Source organism: Brienomyrus brachyistius, chromosome 23 (genome assembly GCF_023856365.1).
Source record: "Brienomyrus brachyistius isolate T26 chromosome 23, BBRACH_0.4, whole genome shotgun sequence".
NCBI classification, from domain to species: domain Eukaryota; kingdom Metazoa; phylum Chordata; class Actinopteri; order Osteoglossiformes; family Mormyridae; genus Brienomyrus; species Brienomyrus brachyistius.
In genome coordinates, this window is record NC_064555.1 from 9654267 (window position 1) to 9672662 (window position 18396).

An 18396-nucleotide genomic window follows, 5' to 3' on the forward strand; every position below is an offset into this window, starting at 1 on the left:
ATTAATAGAAAAGGCCAGCAGTGACACTGACGATTTTAAGTTTAGGTTCCTATACTGTTCGCTAAAAGACTACAAGTCCCATAACCACTCGCTCACTGAGGGTCCTTTCCGTTCAAAGGTGCCAAGGATCGCTCCTCCTCGCTTCCTGAACCAGTGTGACAGTGCGGGTCAATAACAGGGCACCGTGATCATTTCACAGATGATAGCCGCTGTTGAAGTGAGCCTCAGTAAACTTAAGGGGAACTTTGCCATGCGTGGGCTTAATGCACCTTGAAGAGGAACATGGGAGATAACAATGATCGAGGCCAGAATACCCGCAAAAGAAGGACTACAATATCTGGGGCAGGGGTGGCAACTTTGAAACGAGGGCATGGGAACAAGTCCGGTGCGTGTGAAAGCATCGCCGCCAACCACAGCAGTGCCAGTAAGGAGGACAAGGTGCGAGGATCGCCCCCGACATCGCGGAAGGACAAGGGAAAGCATGAAGACTCAGGTGATAAGCTCAGGTAAGGGCTATAGCTGGCCGTTAATGACTGCTGATTCTTACCCTGCTGAATAACTCTGTGCCTGTAGCCTGGATGGCAGCTGCCTCACACTCAACGTGGCATGTATGACTAAACGGTTTGCAACCTTAATACCCCCATTACGACCAGACATGTACACTTAACAGGACAATTCCGATAGTTTAGGGTCAATAACAGCATGGCTTTGAACTGATCCTTGGTCTTCACTGTTTCCAAGGATTCATTCATCCATCCGTTTCAAGGCAGGCGCCGGGCAGTGGGCTCCTTTGCTTGGAGCAACAAGTGTCTTTTGACGGATGGTTGATGGCAATATCTGTCGTGCCTCTAACGTGGCGCCTTTGTGGGTGAAATGTCAGCTTGCGCAGATGTTGCAGCGGTTTCCCAATATTCCCCACATTCATTGCATTAGCCAGTTCTTGTCACCTAATGTGATTCTCAACTTTGTGGCGCTGTTCTGCAATGCAGCTTAATGCAGGAGCCCAAGCTGATATCGACTGTGGTTTGAGTACGATAGAGATCTATATTTGCAGCATGAAGAAACATCCCGTAAGAAACCTAACTAGATGGAAGCATGTCTGTAATTAGCTGCGTTTTTGTACTCCGGCTCATTTTCTTGGGAATTACACTCTGAGCGCTACTTTTTCAAGAAGTCAGACATCCTGCCCCAAGTCAGTGGAAGTGAGCGTCAAATCTGGCACAGTCAGGTTCAGCTGTCAATATTACTGATGCGCCCGAAATCTCGTGTTTAATAAAAGCGGCGCCTCCTGGGAAGTCGGAACTCATTTTGAGATGTGACACACGTGGCGGCTCTTCTCCTGAGCAGGAAAAAGCCGTGGGTTATTGCTCACATGTGTCATGTTATGTCACATAATGTCAGTCTGCGAGGCTGGAAAGTGTGGCAGTCCCCTGGGGGTTTGGCATTTTTTATGGGGGGGGTAGGCCCGTAAGGAAACGCTTATCGAGTGTGGCACCTTTAAGATAACACTGTCTTACAACAGCGCCAGTCAAACTTAACCAGAAGGATCAGATTTATGTACTCTGAGGAGTTTGCTTTTAGTACACTGGAAAAAAATAAGCCATACATTTATATATATATGCCTACCTGCCTCTATTCTCCTACCTTCTACTACGGTTCCTGGCACTGATGTTGGACTGAGAGGGAGGGACTCTGAGATGATGGACTCAGGGAGGGCGTGGCATTTTACATCAGGGTTTAATCTAATTATGGGTGGGGGGGCGCTTTCACTCTTTATGAATATTGCAATTTTTTTCTGTTTTAGTCAATTTTTTTGGTTCTGTCTCCTAGTTGCCACCGGGTTCAGGAGTCCCTACTCAGCTCGGCCAGTGGCTACAGCAACTATCGGGGCATCCTGAACTGGTGCGTCGTCATGCTGGTGAGTGGCGGGTCCGACGCTGCCGGGCCTCAACCCCACAACATACTGGCTGTCTCTGAGAACCCAGTTGTCATCAGTTCAGATCCCAAAAGCATCGCATTTTAACTTTATATGGGACCAGCCTAGGAAATCTTTTCAAAGCTTCCGGATGTCTCTCGGCACGTGCGTCGTTCCCATGCACCGTGGTGATGTATCACAGCAGAAGCTTAAGACCACCTGTCAAACTGAAGGTCTCTGCCAGTTTTCCCTTCACCTTCTCAGTTCAGCAGTTTAATGCATTAACGTAACTTCAGTCGCGTTTGTGTTTGTGTTTCTCAAACTTTAAATGCTGCTCTCTGCACAGGAAATGCAACCCCTTATACGCCACCTATAAAATGGGATTATTATGACACTTTGTAACTTAATGGTTGCATAATATACATAAATATATAAAAAATAAACAGACTTAACATCTCTCTGATAATGAAAGATGACAGGTGACATTTTTCTGATAAGTAGGTTGCAGTTCTCTGTTTATGAGGCATGTTTGACAGCTTTCATTACAAAATATTTATTCGGGGTGGAAATGCACCCCTAAGGCCTGCGTTCACTCTGCCTGTCAGTGAGCCTCTGAACCTGGAGGAATATTGGTTTTGTGTGGACAGGTGGGGTTCAGCAGCCATGGTTTGCCTGTTGATCTGTAGGAAATGTCAGCGGTGAGGGTGCAAACATGAAGAAATCGTGATAAGGGCACAGCTCGGCAGATAGCTAGCCAGTAATAACACTCTGGGTGCCTGTCGTCCTCTGTGGAGCTTCTGTGATTTATAGCGGCAATGAGCTTGAGAGGAATTTGACCAGAAGCCAAGGCAAGGTGAGGTCACAAGTCCTCCTGGTACGAAATGGGTGCCTGGACTGGCTCAGAAACTTCCGGAACCATCTTAGATTAGTGACGAGCAGGTTGTGTACGGGAAATGCCTTCATATTAGCCGAAAAGAAAATGGCCGAGGGTTTGACTGAAGGTTCGAGTGTGGAGCATATAACCCGTCATGCATAAACACCCCCCCCCCCCCCACAGAACAGTGCAGCTGGATACCACGAGTTTATAGCATGCAAAGTATGTGCAAACTACAAATGGAACTCTCATCAAAGAGCTTTGGTAGGTACCATGACGCGGGTTTCTGCGGGTTTGTGGGGCTGAGGCAGCATTAGTGCGGATTGGGACAGCCCTCTCCTGGAGGGAACTTTGCTCTATTTTAATCGCCGTTGCTGTCCCAGAGCAGCAGGGCACCATTAATGGGGACACCATCTTCTATCTGCTGCAGGTTTTGTTCTTTGCCCCCCCGCTCATTTAACGAATCCATGAACCATAGGCTCTACCCAAGTGCAGCCATGGACAGTAATACTGAAGATGACTCTGTGGTTCTTGAAAGGTTTGCTGAGATTTTTATTTTTTTTATGTGGTTTCAAACCTGACCTGCAGGGTAGCGTCTCTAGTCGGTCGTTGGCTCTCGTCGGGACGCTGTACCGGGCTGCTTTGTATCAGTCTCGCCTTTCAGGGGGGTGTGGAGTGACAGGAGTGTGCCGCACCCCGCTGTGAAGGGTAGCCAGAGCGGCCTCTCTGTTTTGGGAGACGTGGAGCTGGCGTGAGTCACGCGGCTGACCTCGCCCCGTTGGCGTGGTGTTCCCTTGTGCTTGGCAGGCTGCCTTCCCCCATCGCTGAAGTCCCGTCCATCACAGAGCCAGTCAGACCCAGTAACTATAAGCAGCTGTTGCTGCAGAAACCAGGCCCCACCTTCTAAGCTATTAACACGCCTTATACTTTTAAATACAATTGCATTGTGTACTACATTGTGTAGTATTTTTTACAAAAAATATTTAATAAGTGCTTATATCCAGGGTACCAGAACAGTCACCCTCCTGGGACTGGATGTCGTAGCCATTCTGTTGTAATTTCTCCTCTTTAACCATGATGCCACCTACTGCTTTTTCTATGATGACAAATAAATTCTGGTCAAAAATAACAGTCTTGTTTCTTTAAGTTTTGCTTTTCCCTGTCAATTGCACCTCCTTCTGGATCTTTATAAGAACATTTTCAACAAGCTTATAGTAAAAAGACAGTTTTGGCCAATCAGGTTGCTTGTTGCTGGGGAGGCAGCAGTTCAATGCGGGGGTGTAATTTCAGCAGTTTGCGGGTTCCGGCACATGGCGGTCCGTTATGGGAGCGGCATGAAGCAGTGCCAAAGGAGAACGATGGACTTAAGCTGTCCGCCTCTGCAGCTGCCTTCTGGAAACTTCTTAACTTTTCCTGACACTTTGCATGTCTGTTTTTTTCCCTGTTCTGTACCCTTTGTCACTGGGGTGGGAATCTGTGAGCTTAGCACTGTGCATTTCCGCCACTCTGATTAACAGCATCTGAAATTGAATCATCACCCCGACCACTGACTCTATCGCGATATTCACAGCCGCTTTGAAAGCACTGGATCACGTCTACCGCATTGCGCGTGGCACGGCACGCGGAAATTACCGGCTGCAATTGCTGTGATCACGTGAGCTACAAGTGCAACGTATCACGTGATGTCTAAAAATAAACACCCCACCGCAGCGAGTCCCTGTGAACATGAGCACGGTCTGCAGCGTTGCGGTCTGCAGCGTTGCGGTCTGCACCGTTGCCAGCCTCATTTCCAGAGCTGCTGGGAACGATTCCCCTCCCATAAGTTTAATTCCCGGTGAACTTTCCTCATGTTCAAACTTATTTTATCTCCTTAGGAGCAGGAAATACACATGAGGAAGATGTGAAGACAAGAGAGAGGGCCGGTTATTAAGAGCTGGCCTAATTTTCCTTATTATTTACATATATAGTGTAATTTTGGCCGGAATCCATAAAGGGGCGTGTCCAGCACCTCTTTCAGGGGATTCACTCATTGGCTGCCGTTCCCAGGGGGACAGCTTATGGACCAGCAGCTGTTTGTGAATGCCTGACAGCTAAATGAAAAGAGGCTTGTTAAGTACGCCGGTACCCTAAAGCTTTACAGGAGAAGTTCAGATTAAGCACCTTTCCCAGGTATAACAGCAGGGTCAATTTTAGGTCTGGAGTCTGTGACTGACTGAGCGTTACTGTCACATGGTGTTTGCGAATCAGGGCGGCGGTGACTTGGGCCTGAGCCACGCTAATATTTTGCATCAGACGCACAGGTACATATATATGAGGCTACAAAACCAATGCCGAGAGCCAGATATCTAACAGATATTCCGACCACATTTACATTTCATTTTTTCTCCCCATTATTTCTTGAGGACACATCCCTAGCTCAGGAAGTCAGCACTGACTTGCATTTATTATTATTATTATTATTATTATAATTATTATTGTGTATTATAAATTTTTTTTCACTCCTTCACATTGAGAACACAATGTCGCACCACCAGAAGATTCTCTTCGGCGGTGAAATCGGACGAATGGGGAGCGGCGATTGTTTCCAAGGTTACCGCATCGTCAGCCGCGTTAGTGACGGTTCCTTGTGCCTGGGGGATCGAGCAGCTGAAGTTTCCTCTCTGATTCTGAGATTAAACGCAGAGCCCCCCTCCCCCCTTCACACACACACACACACACACACACACACACACCACGCCTGTGCCCCACTTATGAAGTGCCTTATACATTGCGATGAGCGAGGCCCAGAAAGGTCCTCTCATGGTCTTCGTTTGAAGAGCAGGTGATTAGGAAGAATCTGTCACTGTCACCTGTAGTAAAGATATGTGACCACTAGGGGGCCCCTTCCAGGCCAGCTGCAGTTCGCTCGGCTCACATTTCCCTCTGACTGTTGTCCTGCTGCTGGCACTTGTACACCTGTAAGTTTAGCCCGGCTCCCCCTGCCTTCACCACCTGTCTTTCCGGTGGCAGCCCCCTCCCCCGACACCCTCTTCCTTGTGTTCCAGATTCTAAGCAACGCCCGGCTCTTCCTGGAGAACCTCATTAAGTAAGTACAGCCTTCGCAGCCTTCGGTCTGGGGGGGCGGGGGCCTTAGGTCACATGACGCCGGGACCCTCAGCTAGGTCACCCCAGGCCTGACCGGCATATAGTGGGGATGGCGTTCCGCTAATACCGTCGTAGAGAAGACTCCGGAAGGAGCTGGCACGTTCCGAGACCCGGGTCCTGTATCTCGGCGTAGACAGAGCTGTCGCCGCCTGACAGCTGGAGATGCATGCTGAGCGGGGAAGTGTGGCGCGCAGGAGATGCGGGACAGGAGTGCGGCGTCTGCCAGCTGCTTCTGCGCTGTCTGCCTCACCTGCGTCAGCTTCTGTTCTAAACTCCGCTCCCTGCCGCTGTCAGGGAGGGCGGGGGGGGCGGGGGGTGATGGTGGCTGTATATATATATATATATACACACACAGCCCCATTTCCAAAAAAGTTGGGACATGGCGTAAAATATGAATAAAAACCAAAAGCAATGATTAACCAATTATACAAACCCATATTTAATTGAAGATAGAACACAGACAATATATCAATGTTGAAACTGCGAAATGTTATTGTTTTATGACAAATATATCCTCAGTATGAATTTGATGCAACAGAAAACAGGAATGTACGTATGTATGATTTTTCTCTCTTTTTTTGTGGGATCAGCAGCGCTGTGATTTTGCCCAGACTGACAGCCTTCTTCTCTCTCTCAAACTAGGTATGGCATCCTGGTGGATCCCATTCAGGTGGTTTCTCTGTTCCTCGAGGACCCGTACAGCTGGCCTGCGCCGTGCCTCGTCATCGGTGCGTAGGCCACTAGCCGCAACCTCTGCTGGCGGGTGGGGGCCGGGCGTGGGAGCAGGGGGAGAGCCAGGTCCCGCTGTTTTCGGGTCTGTAATCCACCCGACTGGTTCCCCTTACATTGACTTTAAAATATTGAGTATTGAGAAAGTTTAAAATACACTGTTGTTGACGAGAAACTTGCACATGAGTGTGACCTGATCCTGACCTTCTGCTCCCTGCGCACCAAATCCACGTAACAACGATAGAATTATGTCTCATTACTGCGGCTGGGATGATGTTGATACACGGCCGGTCTCTTAAAGGAGCGGAGTGCGTGTGCGTGCCTGTTTGTCCTCCTCCCCAGTCGTCCTCGTCACCTTCCTCCCACCTCCCATCCCGCGGCGGTAACGGTTCTCAGTGCCCCGCCCGGGCCGGCAGTGGAACCCTAATCCCTGTGCCGCCATTTAAGCGGCGCGACGGTGAAAAGTGCCCCGTCACAGCCGTGAGTCGAGGAGTAGGCCTGCCTCGTGAACGGCGTGAGGACAGACGCGTCTGCGTGCTTCCTCCCAGAGCTGTCCTGGTTTTTGTATTCTGGAAGCTTCTAGGAGCTTGTGCAGATTGTCTCTCCCGTTCTCTCTGTTTCAGTGTCGAACATCTTCATCATGGCCGCTCTCTACACGGAGAGGAGACTCTCAGTGGTGAGTGACCAGCGGCCGTGTCACTGGGCCGATCTGCTCTCCTGAAGGTGGCGTCGCGAGGGGCCCCCTCTCGACTTCTGAGTGTCACTGTGACAGGAGCCTCATGTCCCCCCCCCCCCAGGGCATGTTTGGGGAGCGAATGGGTGCCTTCCTGTACCTGCTCAACCTCTCCGCCATCCTCTGCTTCCCGGTGGCCACTGTCCTGACTGTCGGCTCCTTGACACCAGGTGAGTGCCCCCCCCCCCCATCCCCCCACCATCCTGACCTCTAGAATGACCTTTCCCTTCCTCCCTCGGCGCATGCACCATTCCCACGCTGGTTGTACCAGTGTGCTGGTTAATAGAAGATCCTCCAGTTACCTGTTTATGGGTGAAGTGGCTAATCCCAAACATTTATCCCACCCCTCTTCCCCTTTGTCCGCTGTGGGCCCTTTTTGTGTGGTCCTATAGGAATGCAATAAAGAGTCCAAGGGCTTAAAGCCTTTTGTCATTTTCCTTGGGTCAGTCATTATTAACAGCCTGTATTTATAGCTCTGGAGGACAGCATTCAGCAGAGTCTTGAACAAACACCGTAAAGGCTCAGATGGGAGGCCCCAGGCCATCCGCGCGTGTTAGGGGTCTCGGGCGCCAAGTTACAGGTCGCCGTGACAACTCGACTCGGTCGTCACCTCGATCGGGAAGGAGAGGAGCCTGAGCTTGTTTAAAAAATAAAACCAGAACTTCAGTCAGTCGGTAAATCAGAGGAATAATGTCCCCCGCTTATCTGGGTCTTTGTTTATTTATCATCCGTAACGCGGAGCCAGGGCCGACGGAGGCAGCGCCATAAGCGCATTGTTAACAGCTCCTCTCAGAGGAGGAGCGTTTGTGTGAAAGGTCAGCGACGCACGCGGCAGTGGCCCCCATGGCCTCAAGGGGGCGCTCCGTAAAGGCCGTTTCCATACAGGCCCGTGGCCCTTTCTCAGTGACCGGGACTCGTCTGTCACGGTCAGTCGGGTCTCTTGCCCATTTTATCATCGTGGTGCGATTTCCTTGCCTTTGGCCTCCATCTTTAGAGGATAAACAACATTTCACAGTTCTTTTATTTTGGGGGGGGGGTGTAATAGCATGGAGAACTTGTCAGAGATGTTTACCATCAAAGGCCACTCTTCTCTGGTGAGCTGCTTGAAATCCCCTGTTGATTTCCAGCATTGATGTAAAAGGTCAGGCAAGCATGTGCATTTAGAGAAACATGGCTGGGTAGCTGGAGATTCGTACCTGGGTGGGGCCTCGGGCCTAGTGATGGGGGGGGGGTGCTCAAATATCAATTAGTCATGCCTGTACGAATTGCACATCACCTTTTCTTATAGTGGGTGGGGTCTTTGTGCTCGCCGTCTACACCATCATCTTCCTGAAGCTCTACTCCTACAAGGACGTCAACAGGTGGTGCCGAGAGATCAGCCATGCCCAAGGCCCGGTCCCTTTCCCGCTCTCATTCCTGTGAGTAGCCCTTAGCGCTTAGCCTTTAGCGCCCATGTGGTCGTATCCCCGAGGCCCGTCACCCAACAGCAGCCTCATGGTCTTTGCTGTGTGTGTAGGACTTCGTCCGTGGGACCTTCCTACTCCCAGGAGCCCACGAAAAATGCTGTTAATCCTTTTAGCCTGGTTTGTATTGGCAGCATAATGACTTCTAAGGATTTAATGCTCAGAATGATGGATGGAATGAGCTTTGCCTAATTTCTTTATAAATAGCTCCTTTTGATCCTCGGTCATTTTGATATCTGTAAAGAACTGCGTGTTTTGCTTACATAAGTTTTTTTTTTTTTTTTTTGCCGGACACACGCACCCCAAACTCACATCATAGAGCAAAGACATTGGAGACAAATGCTGACTATGCTGCCCTCTGCTGGCCAAAATGGAAACTTGTTATTCTGCAGTTTTCCTTGAGTCTGAAGGAATCGATTCACTTACAGGCCCGTCGGTGCCCCGTGCTAATGGGACGGCAGCACACGCCCAAGTTTCGTACCCAGGGAACCTCACGCACCGGGGTAAGTGTGCATCCCTGACCCCTGCTCATGCCACAGTGCCCTGCTGAATTGCACTGAGCTCTCGTCTCTTGCTCCCATCAGATATGTACTATTTCATTTTCGCCCCGACCCTCTGCTATGAGCTCAACTTCCCGCGGTCCTCCACGGATACGCAAACGCTTCCTGCTCAGAAGGCTTTTCGAGATGGTGAGCCTTATGGGGGGTTGCCGTGACGCGTGTGACATCACATCAGGTTTGTGCAACTAAGGACATGTGACGTCAGCTTGTTCTTTCAGGTTTTCCTCATGCAGCTGCTGGTGGGATTGATCCAGCAGGTATGTCTGACCACAGTTCGATTCCCCAATGATAATTGTTACTCTTATATCCTATGAGCCATGATTTAACCTCAATTTTTCTGAATATCACTAACTTGTGTTTTGTGTCTAAATTATAATGTATATGCTATATGTATTGTTCGTTTGCAGTGGATGGTGCCAACCATTCAGAACTCCATGAAGCCTTTCCAGGTAGACGCACTGGGCTTCTCAGTCCTGTTTTGACGTTGGGGTCTGTGCATCGAGGTCTGTGTTCCTGTCTGAATCCTGCCGCTGTGTCCCTACCTTTGCAGGATATGGACTTTTCCAGAATAGTCGAACGCCTGCTGAAACTCGCGGTAAGTGCAAAGAAACTGAGATAAAACATATTTTGTAGCCAAATTTGTTTGACTCGTGCCCCGAAATTACTTCATAGTTAAATGAGTACAGGGGAATGCGGAAATGTGTGTTTGTGTCATCAACACAATCACAATGTTTTCTGAGCGAGTAAATAATATTTTATATTTAAAGTGAATTCATGTGCCTGATGGTCCTGTGTCATATGCTTGTTGGTAGTATTGGGAATATGACCGTTCCAGTTGGTCATGTTGAAAGTATTGGTAGAAACTGATTTGTCTCATAGGCCACTTTGACAGCATTGGGTAGACTTTGACTGCTCCCATTGGCTGTGTTGACAGCATGGGTAGGCTTTGACTGCTCCCATTGGCTGTGTTGACAGCATGGGTAGGCTTTGACTGCTCCCATTGGCTGTGTTGACAGCATTGGGTAGGCTTTGACTGCTCCCATTGGCTGAGTTGACAGCATGGGTAGGCTCTGATGTTACTGGTAAGCACAGAAACCTCCTGCTGACCTCGCTTCTGCTCCAAACCAGTGTGAAGACACAAGGTTTCCTTCTCTCTATCTACTTAACAGGTGCCAAATCACTTCATTTGGTTGATCTTTTTCTACTGGTTTTTCCACTCCTCCATGAACTTTGTAGCTGAGCTCATGCAGTTTGGGGACAGGGAGTTTTACAGAGACTGGTGGTAAGTAGATCTCCTTCACTCTCCTTCCCTCTCCTTCACCCTCCTTCACCCTCCCTGCCACACACCGTCCTTGGCTCTCCTTACCGTCACTGATCTCCAGTTTTATCCCCCTCTCCCCATGTGCTGAAACGGTGTTTTTTTCTGCTAGAAATGTGTGTATTTTTGCTTCCTTTGTGTGAATTATTTCTGAAAAAAACTGAGAAATTAAATGGAAAATGCTAAAAAAAATCAAAAGTTAAAGTTAAAAAATCAATTTCTCATTAGTCATGGAATTAAATCTCATATTAAAATTACCACATTGAACAGTCGAATGTTCTTGCTTAAAACACCAGCGTGAAAATGTGTGTGCGTGCTTGCATGTGTCCATGCATAGACTTTATGCTTGAGATTCTGTGGATATATGCCCTAATTGACTTAAATAAACCTCCGTTCCATTTTGTAAATGAAGATCAGGTTTTGTGAGCCATCTGGTGATGGGCCTCTGGTTCATTTCTGTCACCTTTTTGGCTTATGGAACTGGGATTCTTCCAGCGTATTAAAAATAGGAATTCACTGAATGGGGATTATATGGGGGGGAGGGGGGGGGGCTAACCTAGCTGTCAGTGACCAAGAGCATGAGCAGCGTGTCGTAGTGAAGCAGTGGGTCCAGCGTGTCGTAGTGAAGCAGGGGTCCAGCGTGTCGTAGTGAAACAGTGGGGTCCAGCGTGTCGTAGTGAAGCAGGTGGGTCCAGCGTGTCGTAGTGAAACAGTGGGTCCAGCGTGTCGTAGTGAAGCAGGTGGGGTCCAGCGTGTCGGTAGTGAAGCAGTGGGTCCAGCGTGTCGTAGTGAAGCAGTGGGTCCAGCGTGTCGTAGTGACGCAGTGGGTCCAGCGTGTCGTAGTGAAGCAGTGGGTCCAGAGCAGTGAGGTCTTGCTGATCACAGACTGAGGCGCATTTTTCACAACATGGTAATAACATCCACTGTAGGTGTGGTTTCATGCACAGTGCCGGGGGGTGCCGGGGAGTACAGGAAAATTAGGATTTGCTTTCAGAAACGGTGTGCTTTATTACGAAACAGCCCGGAACGCTCCCCCCGCCCCGTCATCGTGGCTTATTAGCGTGGAACAGATAAATGTCAGAGCCGTTTAAAATGTCCTCTATGCGTGATTCGAGACGCTCAGCGGGACGCCGAGGGCCACCGCAGTGAAAGGGGGGTCCCCCCCACGCACGCCAACCCGCCTGGAGTGGAATGGGAAGCACACGGCCGCTTCCACGGGCCCCCGGGAGATTATCTGCCCGCTAAATCCCTTCACGGTGACTCCCCTGTCTGCTGTTTGTCCTGCTAGACTGATGCCCAGAGGATGTTAGTTCAGCTTAAAAGCAGTAGCTGTGTGTCTGCAGTGGTAGAGATAAGAGGTCTTCCTTGAAGGAGGCCTGCCAGTAATCTAAGCCGAGTGTGTGCCTGCGTGTGTTCGTGTGCCCCCTGGAAATTTCTCCCCCTCACTCTTGAATGCAGCACAGGCACCGTCTCCCCTGAGTGCAACGACCCCCCCCCCCCAAACGTCGATGGCTTCCCTGCCGTTTCTAAACAGGTGACCTGTTTTTGCAGGAACTCTGAGACGGTCACATACTTCTGGGCGAACTGGAATATTCCGGTACACAAGTGGTGTCTCCGGTGAGCAACCCTGTGCCGGGTTCGAACACATGATGCATTTAACAAAATAAAATATTTCGGTTCATCCACTTGTATCCAGTATTGTTATTGAATGTATATAATGTTCATGTATATAATATGCATGAAGGACGTGGGTCTTATTCCATAATTCATCCCATTCTCTTCCCCATTTTATCATCCTTAAAGATCTAACTTTTAAACTTGAACTGCGCCATATTCCACCCATGTTTAGCTTCAGACTTTTAATTTTAAATATGTGTTCCCCCTCCCTAAAAGGCACTTTTACAAGCCTATGCTGAGGAAAGGAGTCCAGAAGTGGGTCGCCCAGACTGCTGTCTTCCTGGTTTCAGCCTTCTTTCACGAGGTGAGGCTGCGGGGCTGCGGGGGGGGGGGTGTCCCTTCCCGGACCATGTTCACGCTGCTTTTTAAACACACATTGCTGTCACAGGGGCACAGCCAGAGCATATTACTGAAGCAGCCGGTTGCCAGATCACGGTAGTCATGGCTACCTCGAGCTTAGTACCTCACCAGCACTAGCGTGCAGAGAGGACGTGCAGCATCTAGGGTTTGCCCACAAGCCTGAGAGACGGGGGCGGGGCGGGTAGCGGGGACTTGTAATAGGCGCTAAGCCCCCGGGAGAAGCATGTGCAAGTAGATGCAGGAGAAAACCCAGTGGGGGGGGGACACAGCCTGCAGATGACCCGCAGTGTGCTCTGTTTTGTTCCCAGTACCTGGTGAGCGTTCCCCTGAAGATGTTCCGCCTGTGGGCTTTCATGGGCATGATGGCGCAGGTCAGCAAAGTCGTCAGCCACTTTTTCTATATCTCATGATTCTGCTATATAAATCTTCTGGGTCGGGGGGGGGGGGCAGTGTAGATCCATATGCTCATTCAGAGGGGCGGTGTGCCACTCTGGAGCTTAGGACAGAAGGTTGCCGGTTCAGATCCTGCAGCTGTGAGAATGATGGCACTGTTGGGTCCCAGAGCAAGGCCCTTAACCCCCCAGCTTCAGGGCGCCGACCCTGCGCCGTGACCCCCATTCACGCTCTCACCTGTATATCTACCTGTGTGTCTCATATGAAGCAAGATAGAATAAGAAAAGAATTTCCCTTTTGTTTTATTAAATTCTGGGGGGAAAAGCCTCATCTGACTTTCCTGATTCAGATTCCCCTAGCCTGGTTCGTGGGCCGATTTCTTCGAGGAAACTACGGCAACGCGGCGGTGTGGATCTCGCTGATCATTGGCCAGCCCATCGCCGTGCTCATGTACGTTCATGACTATTACGTACTGCACTTCCAGGAGTCGCCAGTAGAGGGGGTAGACTGAGGCTGTTTTTTTTCTGTAATAACAACCAATATAAATGTATTTTATTTTTGAGAACGTTGTATGTAAGTGTTATATAGATAAAGAGAATTTTGTGGCTAATGAATGGGGGGATTAAGGTTAAGTTCCTTGCCCTCGGTTGAACCGCCCCAACCTTGCACTCAGCGATTTGAGCTCCATAACAATCACGTGCCATCATGCACCAACGCAGCTACGTCGGAGTTCAATATTTTTAAATTGCATTTCTATTATTTACTTGAAATTTTTGTTTTTTTAATGCACATACTGACATGGGATACTGGATCCACCCATTTCCATTATTCTGGTCATTTTAAAATGTTTCTTTTTATATTGTGGCACCATTAATTGTCACTTTTTGCGATTGCAGACTCGTTTAATGCCATGGATGATGTTAGTGGTATACGCGAAAGGCTAGGGTTGATTATTTTTATTTACAGAAATTTAATCGCAGTGCACTTTTATGCAAGCTTGGGTTTGCGGAACATTGCAGCGTGGGTTAGCACGTTTTAACTACCCGTAGGGTACGTCGTGTATAATTAAAGTGATTTTTGCCTGATAGATGTTGGGGTATTAAATTTGTATTTGTCTGATTAAATTCCTTTCCTGGAGCTGTTCGCTTTACAGCGATTTTAAAGCACTCGCTAACTGACCTGACGATGAACAGTTTCCCTTTTCCGTGCCATTGCAAAACGTTTTTATTCCGTGTTTGTATATATCTCCTTGAGTAAAGAATTATAAAAATGCATATTAATGTAAGTGAAATTCTATTTTTAATAAGCGATCCAAATTAGTAAACACCTGTAACGGATATTCAGAGACCAACCATGGTATTAATCTTTGCCTGCATATGCTGGAAATGTGAACCTTTTCTGAGCCGTACGGTTAAGCTGTATTTGTGTCAAAGTTCCGATTCGTTTCCTGTTGCTGAAAAGCCATCCTGTTTTTTTATCATTTGTTTTGAATGCATTTCAATAAGAGCTGTAATTGGGCTCTTACTAGCTTTAATTTTAACCAAACAACACATTTTGAAAATCCGTTATTTTAGAAACATTATTACTTTCGGATACTTTCATGGGGGTGACATTGATGTAATTTTGTTATTGTGGTCGTTGGAAGTGGATGCAACTTTTGCAGTTAGCTGTAAGATCGTGTCATACTTTACCTGTCAGTACATTATATATATATATATTGGTTAAGTCTGACTCCCCCCCCCCCCCCAAACTTGGAACATAGCATTGGACTCTGCCTTTGCAAACCTTGATGTCCTGTCGGCCTTAATTTTGAGTACTTCTTAAAACGTAATAACTCGATCCGTCCACGTACAAATATGATTTATGGTTTTTGTTTCCAGCTAAGATTTGGGTTTTTGGTGTGTTCGGAAAAATGAGTCTCAACAGATGCTTTTAAATAACAGGGCCAACCTGTTATTGTGAAACTAGCCAATTTTTAAAGAGATGTTTGTACTTGTTCTTTTCTTGCCCCAAAATCTCAATGTTTGTGGCTCCCAGTTTGGTAGCTACTATACTTGTGAAATAAAATCCTTCCTGTGGAATCTGACTACTGTAAATGCCTATTTGTTATCTTCATAACTGCAAATATATGAAACTACACACTAATATTCCTGGCACGTTGCCCCCCTCCCAAATCTGCTCTAAATATGTCCAAATAAAACGTACACAGTAACTACCTACAATTTATAAACAGTTTATTGAAAATACATTAAAGAAGATTATACATTAATAAGGGAAAACAATGACATGGTTCAGGAATAATTACACAAAAAACAATTGATCTTTGTCATCATAGGTCTCAACGTTGTGCAGAAGGACAAACTGAAGATCAAAATTAACGGGGGGGGGGGGGGGGGTGGCCTTTGCTACTGCTGCGAGGAAAAAAAAAAGTTTGAGTCGGAGAACATTTAACATTTTACATATATGCTGAGCAGAAAAATATATATTCATTATTAAAAACAGTCATTCTGATCTGCCCAATATAGGATACCATACACTGACAGTATAATAATAATAATAATAATTAATAATAATAGATACTTTATTGATCCAAATGGGGAAATTCTCTTTATGCCTCCCCCAACTTGCCCTCTGGAGGTGAGAGTAAGCTGGCTGCAAATGGCAGCCACCCACAGCAGCACCCAGGGAGCTGGGGGTTAAGGGCCTTGGGGCGCCCAGGGAACTGGGGGTTAAGGGCCTCGCTCAAGAACCCACAAAGGTCCCAAGGCCTGACTCGAACTGGCAACCTTCTGATCTTAGACACAGAGGCTTAGCCCACTCAGCCACACACTGCCCTAAACATGAAACAACTGCAGAATCCAGTTCACACACACATCTATGTTTGACTACGACTGATCACTATTAAAATTATATTTAAATCATGTACATATTTCTGCCCTGTATACATGCCACTCACCTTTGCCTTGTTCTGAACCGGCAAGTATAGTTTAAATTCCGCAGGAAGCTCATCTTCCGAATACAGTCTGTCGGAGAAGTATACTCTACGGATGCGGCAGTTTGCATGGATCTGGAATAGCCCACACAGGTACTTAACGTTAATGTTCTTACAGATACTGGCAAATAGTTCCAGTTTAAATGGCAGTGAACACCAGTGTCTTCCAGCTGTGGGATACCCCCTTCATCTCCACCAGCTCACCTGCACCCGGAGCGTCTCGATGTAGTTGGTGCCGTAGGCCCGCCGCGTGAAATCAGAGAGGTTGAACTGGATCTGGTTCCAGCCGTCATCCAGCCGCATGGGCATGGTACAGATGAAGGGTTTCACGCGCGTGGTGCTCTGGTAGTTGCTCGCCCGAAACCGTCGCCTGACGTTCTTATCATCAAGCACCTGGAACAGGGAAGTTAATCGCGAAGAGTGTAGCTTAGAACAAGAGCCTTGACATTAAACATTGCCCAGATTCTGTCAATTCCACCTGCCACTAAGTGATATCGTGGCCCTTGGGGGGTGGGAACATCACGTAATACACTTCTGTCAGCACAACAACCAAAAATAAACACAGGAGTCCTGTGTCTCGACCATGACTCTTCATAAAGAAGCTGGTTATTATGTAGAAAAAGTATAATGTATATTAATACAATACTGAATAAGATTATGTACTACATAGTTTAATGGTGACAGTTATTGCCTTACCTGAACTTCAAAGGTGAAATATTTTTTTAAATTCTTGATGATCATAACCAGGAATGGAAGTTTAATTCCAAGGGTTTTCTTTGGGTCTGCTGGGCAGGTGATATATGTGGTACTGTTCAATGAAAAGAAAACAGAGAAAGAAATTTACTTAAATGTGTCAATTGATTTCATGTAATCCTAATAAACTAGATGAAATCCATACCTAACATTGGTCCCCTCCACTTCCAGCACAAGAGACTGAATGTCGTTGTCAGTTATCCGCTTGATATGACCGTTTCTCACCTGTTAATATTACGTCACACATTACGAAATCAAAAAAAAGCTGCTGATCCGCCAATTCAGGATGGGGGGCTTGAAGGCAGTACAGAACACAAGAGTGGGGTCCATTACAGGGTACAAACATGTGCACATATACACAATTTCAGAATTCGGGTAATATTAGATAAGCTACTTAATTGCATGTTTCTGGATTGCGGGGAGGACATACATGCAAACTCCATACATGCACAGAATGGAGATGGGATTCAACCCCCCCAATCCTGGAGGTGAGGCAACAGTGCTACCAAGCGTGCCGTTCAGTATATAACAACGACTACGACACACTGTTAATATGATGCAAAATATTCAGACAAATATCAGATTTCTATATACACACGATGATTTCATACGCTCGGTTGAACGACAAAGCTAGCTAAACGGCTACATAATTAAGCTTCATCTCGTATAAAACACAAGCTTTTATAAACCTTAAACGGCTTCAAATACGCCTGGAATGGCACCCAAGATGTCGCTATATGAAAACCAACAGTATACTACAATGTAACTTAAGCTACCTTTTTGTCCCATATCTGCAGGGGTTTGCTTCCGATGCTGTATAGAATAGACAGGAATCCACTCTGAAATGTGTTTTTAAACATTTTCCTCTTTGTTGAACTCCCGTAGGAACGCGTGTCGCCACCCTCGCACTGGTTCTGTTGACGTTCCGCCCCGCAGCGGTTCTCGGCGCTATCGGCTCCGTGGGGAATCAAAACTTCAACAAACCGTTCCGCTTCTCTGAAATAAATTGCAGAATTAAATTTACTAAAATCGTGAAAAATAACTAGTAATAATATAAAATTAATACTTTTGAATACTACATCCAGATGCACAAGAGTCCTCCGCTTTTATTGCTTCCGTGGGTGATAAAGGCTAGAGGAAAAGGTAAATTTCCCCCTTGAAGACTATCGTTAAATTCCCTAAGATTAGAAAATAATATAAATAAAACGTTTTTGTAAATAAGAGAAAATAACCGGTCAAGTACCTTTAGAGGGCTATATACCAGAGAGATTGAGCAGCATGTGCAATGGCTCTTCGTATTATATTTTCCAGTTGCTATGAAACACAGCCGGGCCCTTTACCACGTCGGACTTTTCAGTGTTGACATCTCGGTTACTACGGCAACAGACACTCAGCCAGATATTATAACTGTTCAAAAGGGGTGGTGCACAACGTGGATAACATGGAAAATAAAAACACTGTTATGTTTTTCTGGGATGGCCCAAT

At 47.2% G+C, this 18396-nt stretch overlaps 2 protein-coding genes and 1 long non-coding RNA gene across 4 annotated transcripts; 2 read left to right on the forward strand and 1 right to left on the reverse strand.

Moving 5' to 3' along the window:
• Positions 1-115: 115 nt before the first annotated feature.
• dgat1a (diacylglycerol O-acyltransferase 1a) lies at positions 116-15252 on the forward strand. The gene is given in 19 exon segments (XM_048993650.1): positions 116-506; positions 1831-1918; positions 5834-5874; positions 6576-6661; positions 7286-7338; positions 7460-7565; positions 8684-8781; positions 8783-8813; positions 9287-9361; positions 9443-9501; positions 9503-9547; positions 9637-9675; positions 9826-9867; positions 9969-10013; positions 10588-10700; positions 12288-12353; positions 12630-12717; positions 13082-13144; positions 13516-15252. Coding segments are annotated over 19 exon segments (1524 nt in total). The 5' UTR covers positions 116-282; the 3' UTR covers positions 13678-15252.
• LOC125719142 (uncharacterized) lies at positions 11269-12230 on the forward strand. Its single transcript, XR_007385022.1, has 3 exons — positions 11269-11339; positions 11422-11476; positions 11507-12230. It is a non-coding gene; the product is annotated as an uncharacterized LOC125719142 (long non-coding RNA).
• Positions 15253-15383: 131 nt separating the features above from the next.
• cfap20 (cilia and flagella associated protein 20) lies at positions 15384-18277 on the reverse strand. Of its 2 annotated transcripts, XM_048993652.1 has the most exons (7): positions 18155-18277; positions 17688-17907; positions 17057-17136; positions 16855-16966; positions 16363-16551; positions 16123-16233; positions 15384-15577 (listed from the first exon to the last, which is right to left on the reverse strand). In XM_048993652.1, exons 2-7 carry the CDS (start codon positions 17769-17771, stop codon positions 15572-15574), a joined length of 582 nt encoding a protein of 193 aa, XP_048849609.1. In that variant the 5' UTR covers positions 17772-17907; positions 18155-18277; the 3' UTR covers positions 15384-15571. The 2 variants fall into 2 exon arrangements, with proteins under 2 accessions (XP_048849609.1, XP_048849608.1); XM_048993651.1 differs by having other exon boundaries at positions 15546-16233.
• Between the last annotated feature and the right edge of the window lie 119 nt (positions 18278-18396).

Bases quoted from the DNA above. Each gene is read 5' to 3' on its own strand.
- cfap20 (XM_048993651.1), bottom strand. From the start codon at position 17,771: ATGTTTAAAAACACATTTCAGAGTGGATTCCTGTCTATTCTATACAGC. The intron at 17,137-17,687 runs GTAGCTTAAGTT...TAATATTAACAG, and splicing joins TGCAGATATGGGACAAAAAG to GTGAGAAACGGTCATATCAA. The intron at 16,552-16,854 runs GTAAGGCAATAA...TCCCTGTTCCAG, and splicing joins ATTTCACCTTTGAAGTTCAG to GTGCTTGATGATAAGAACGT.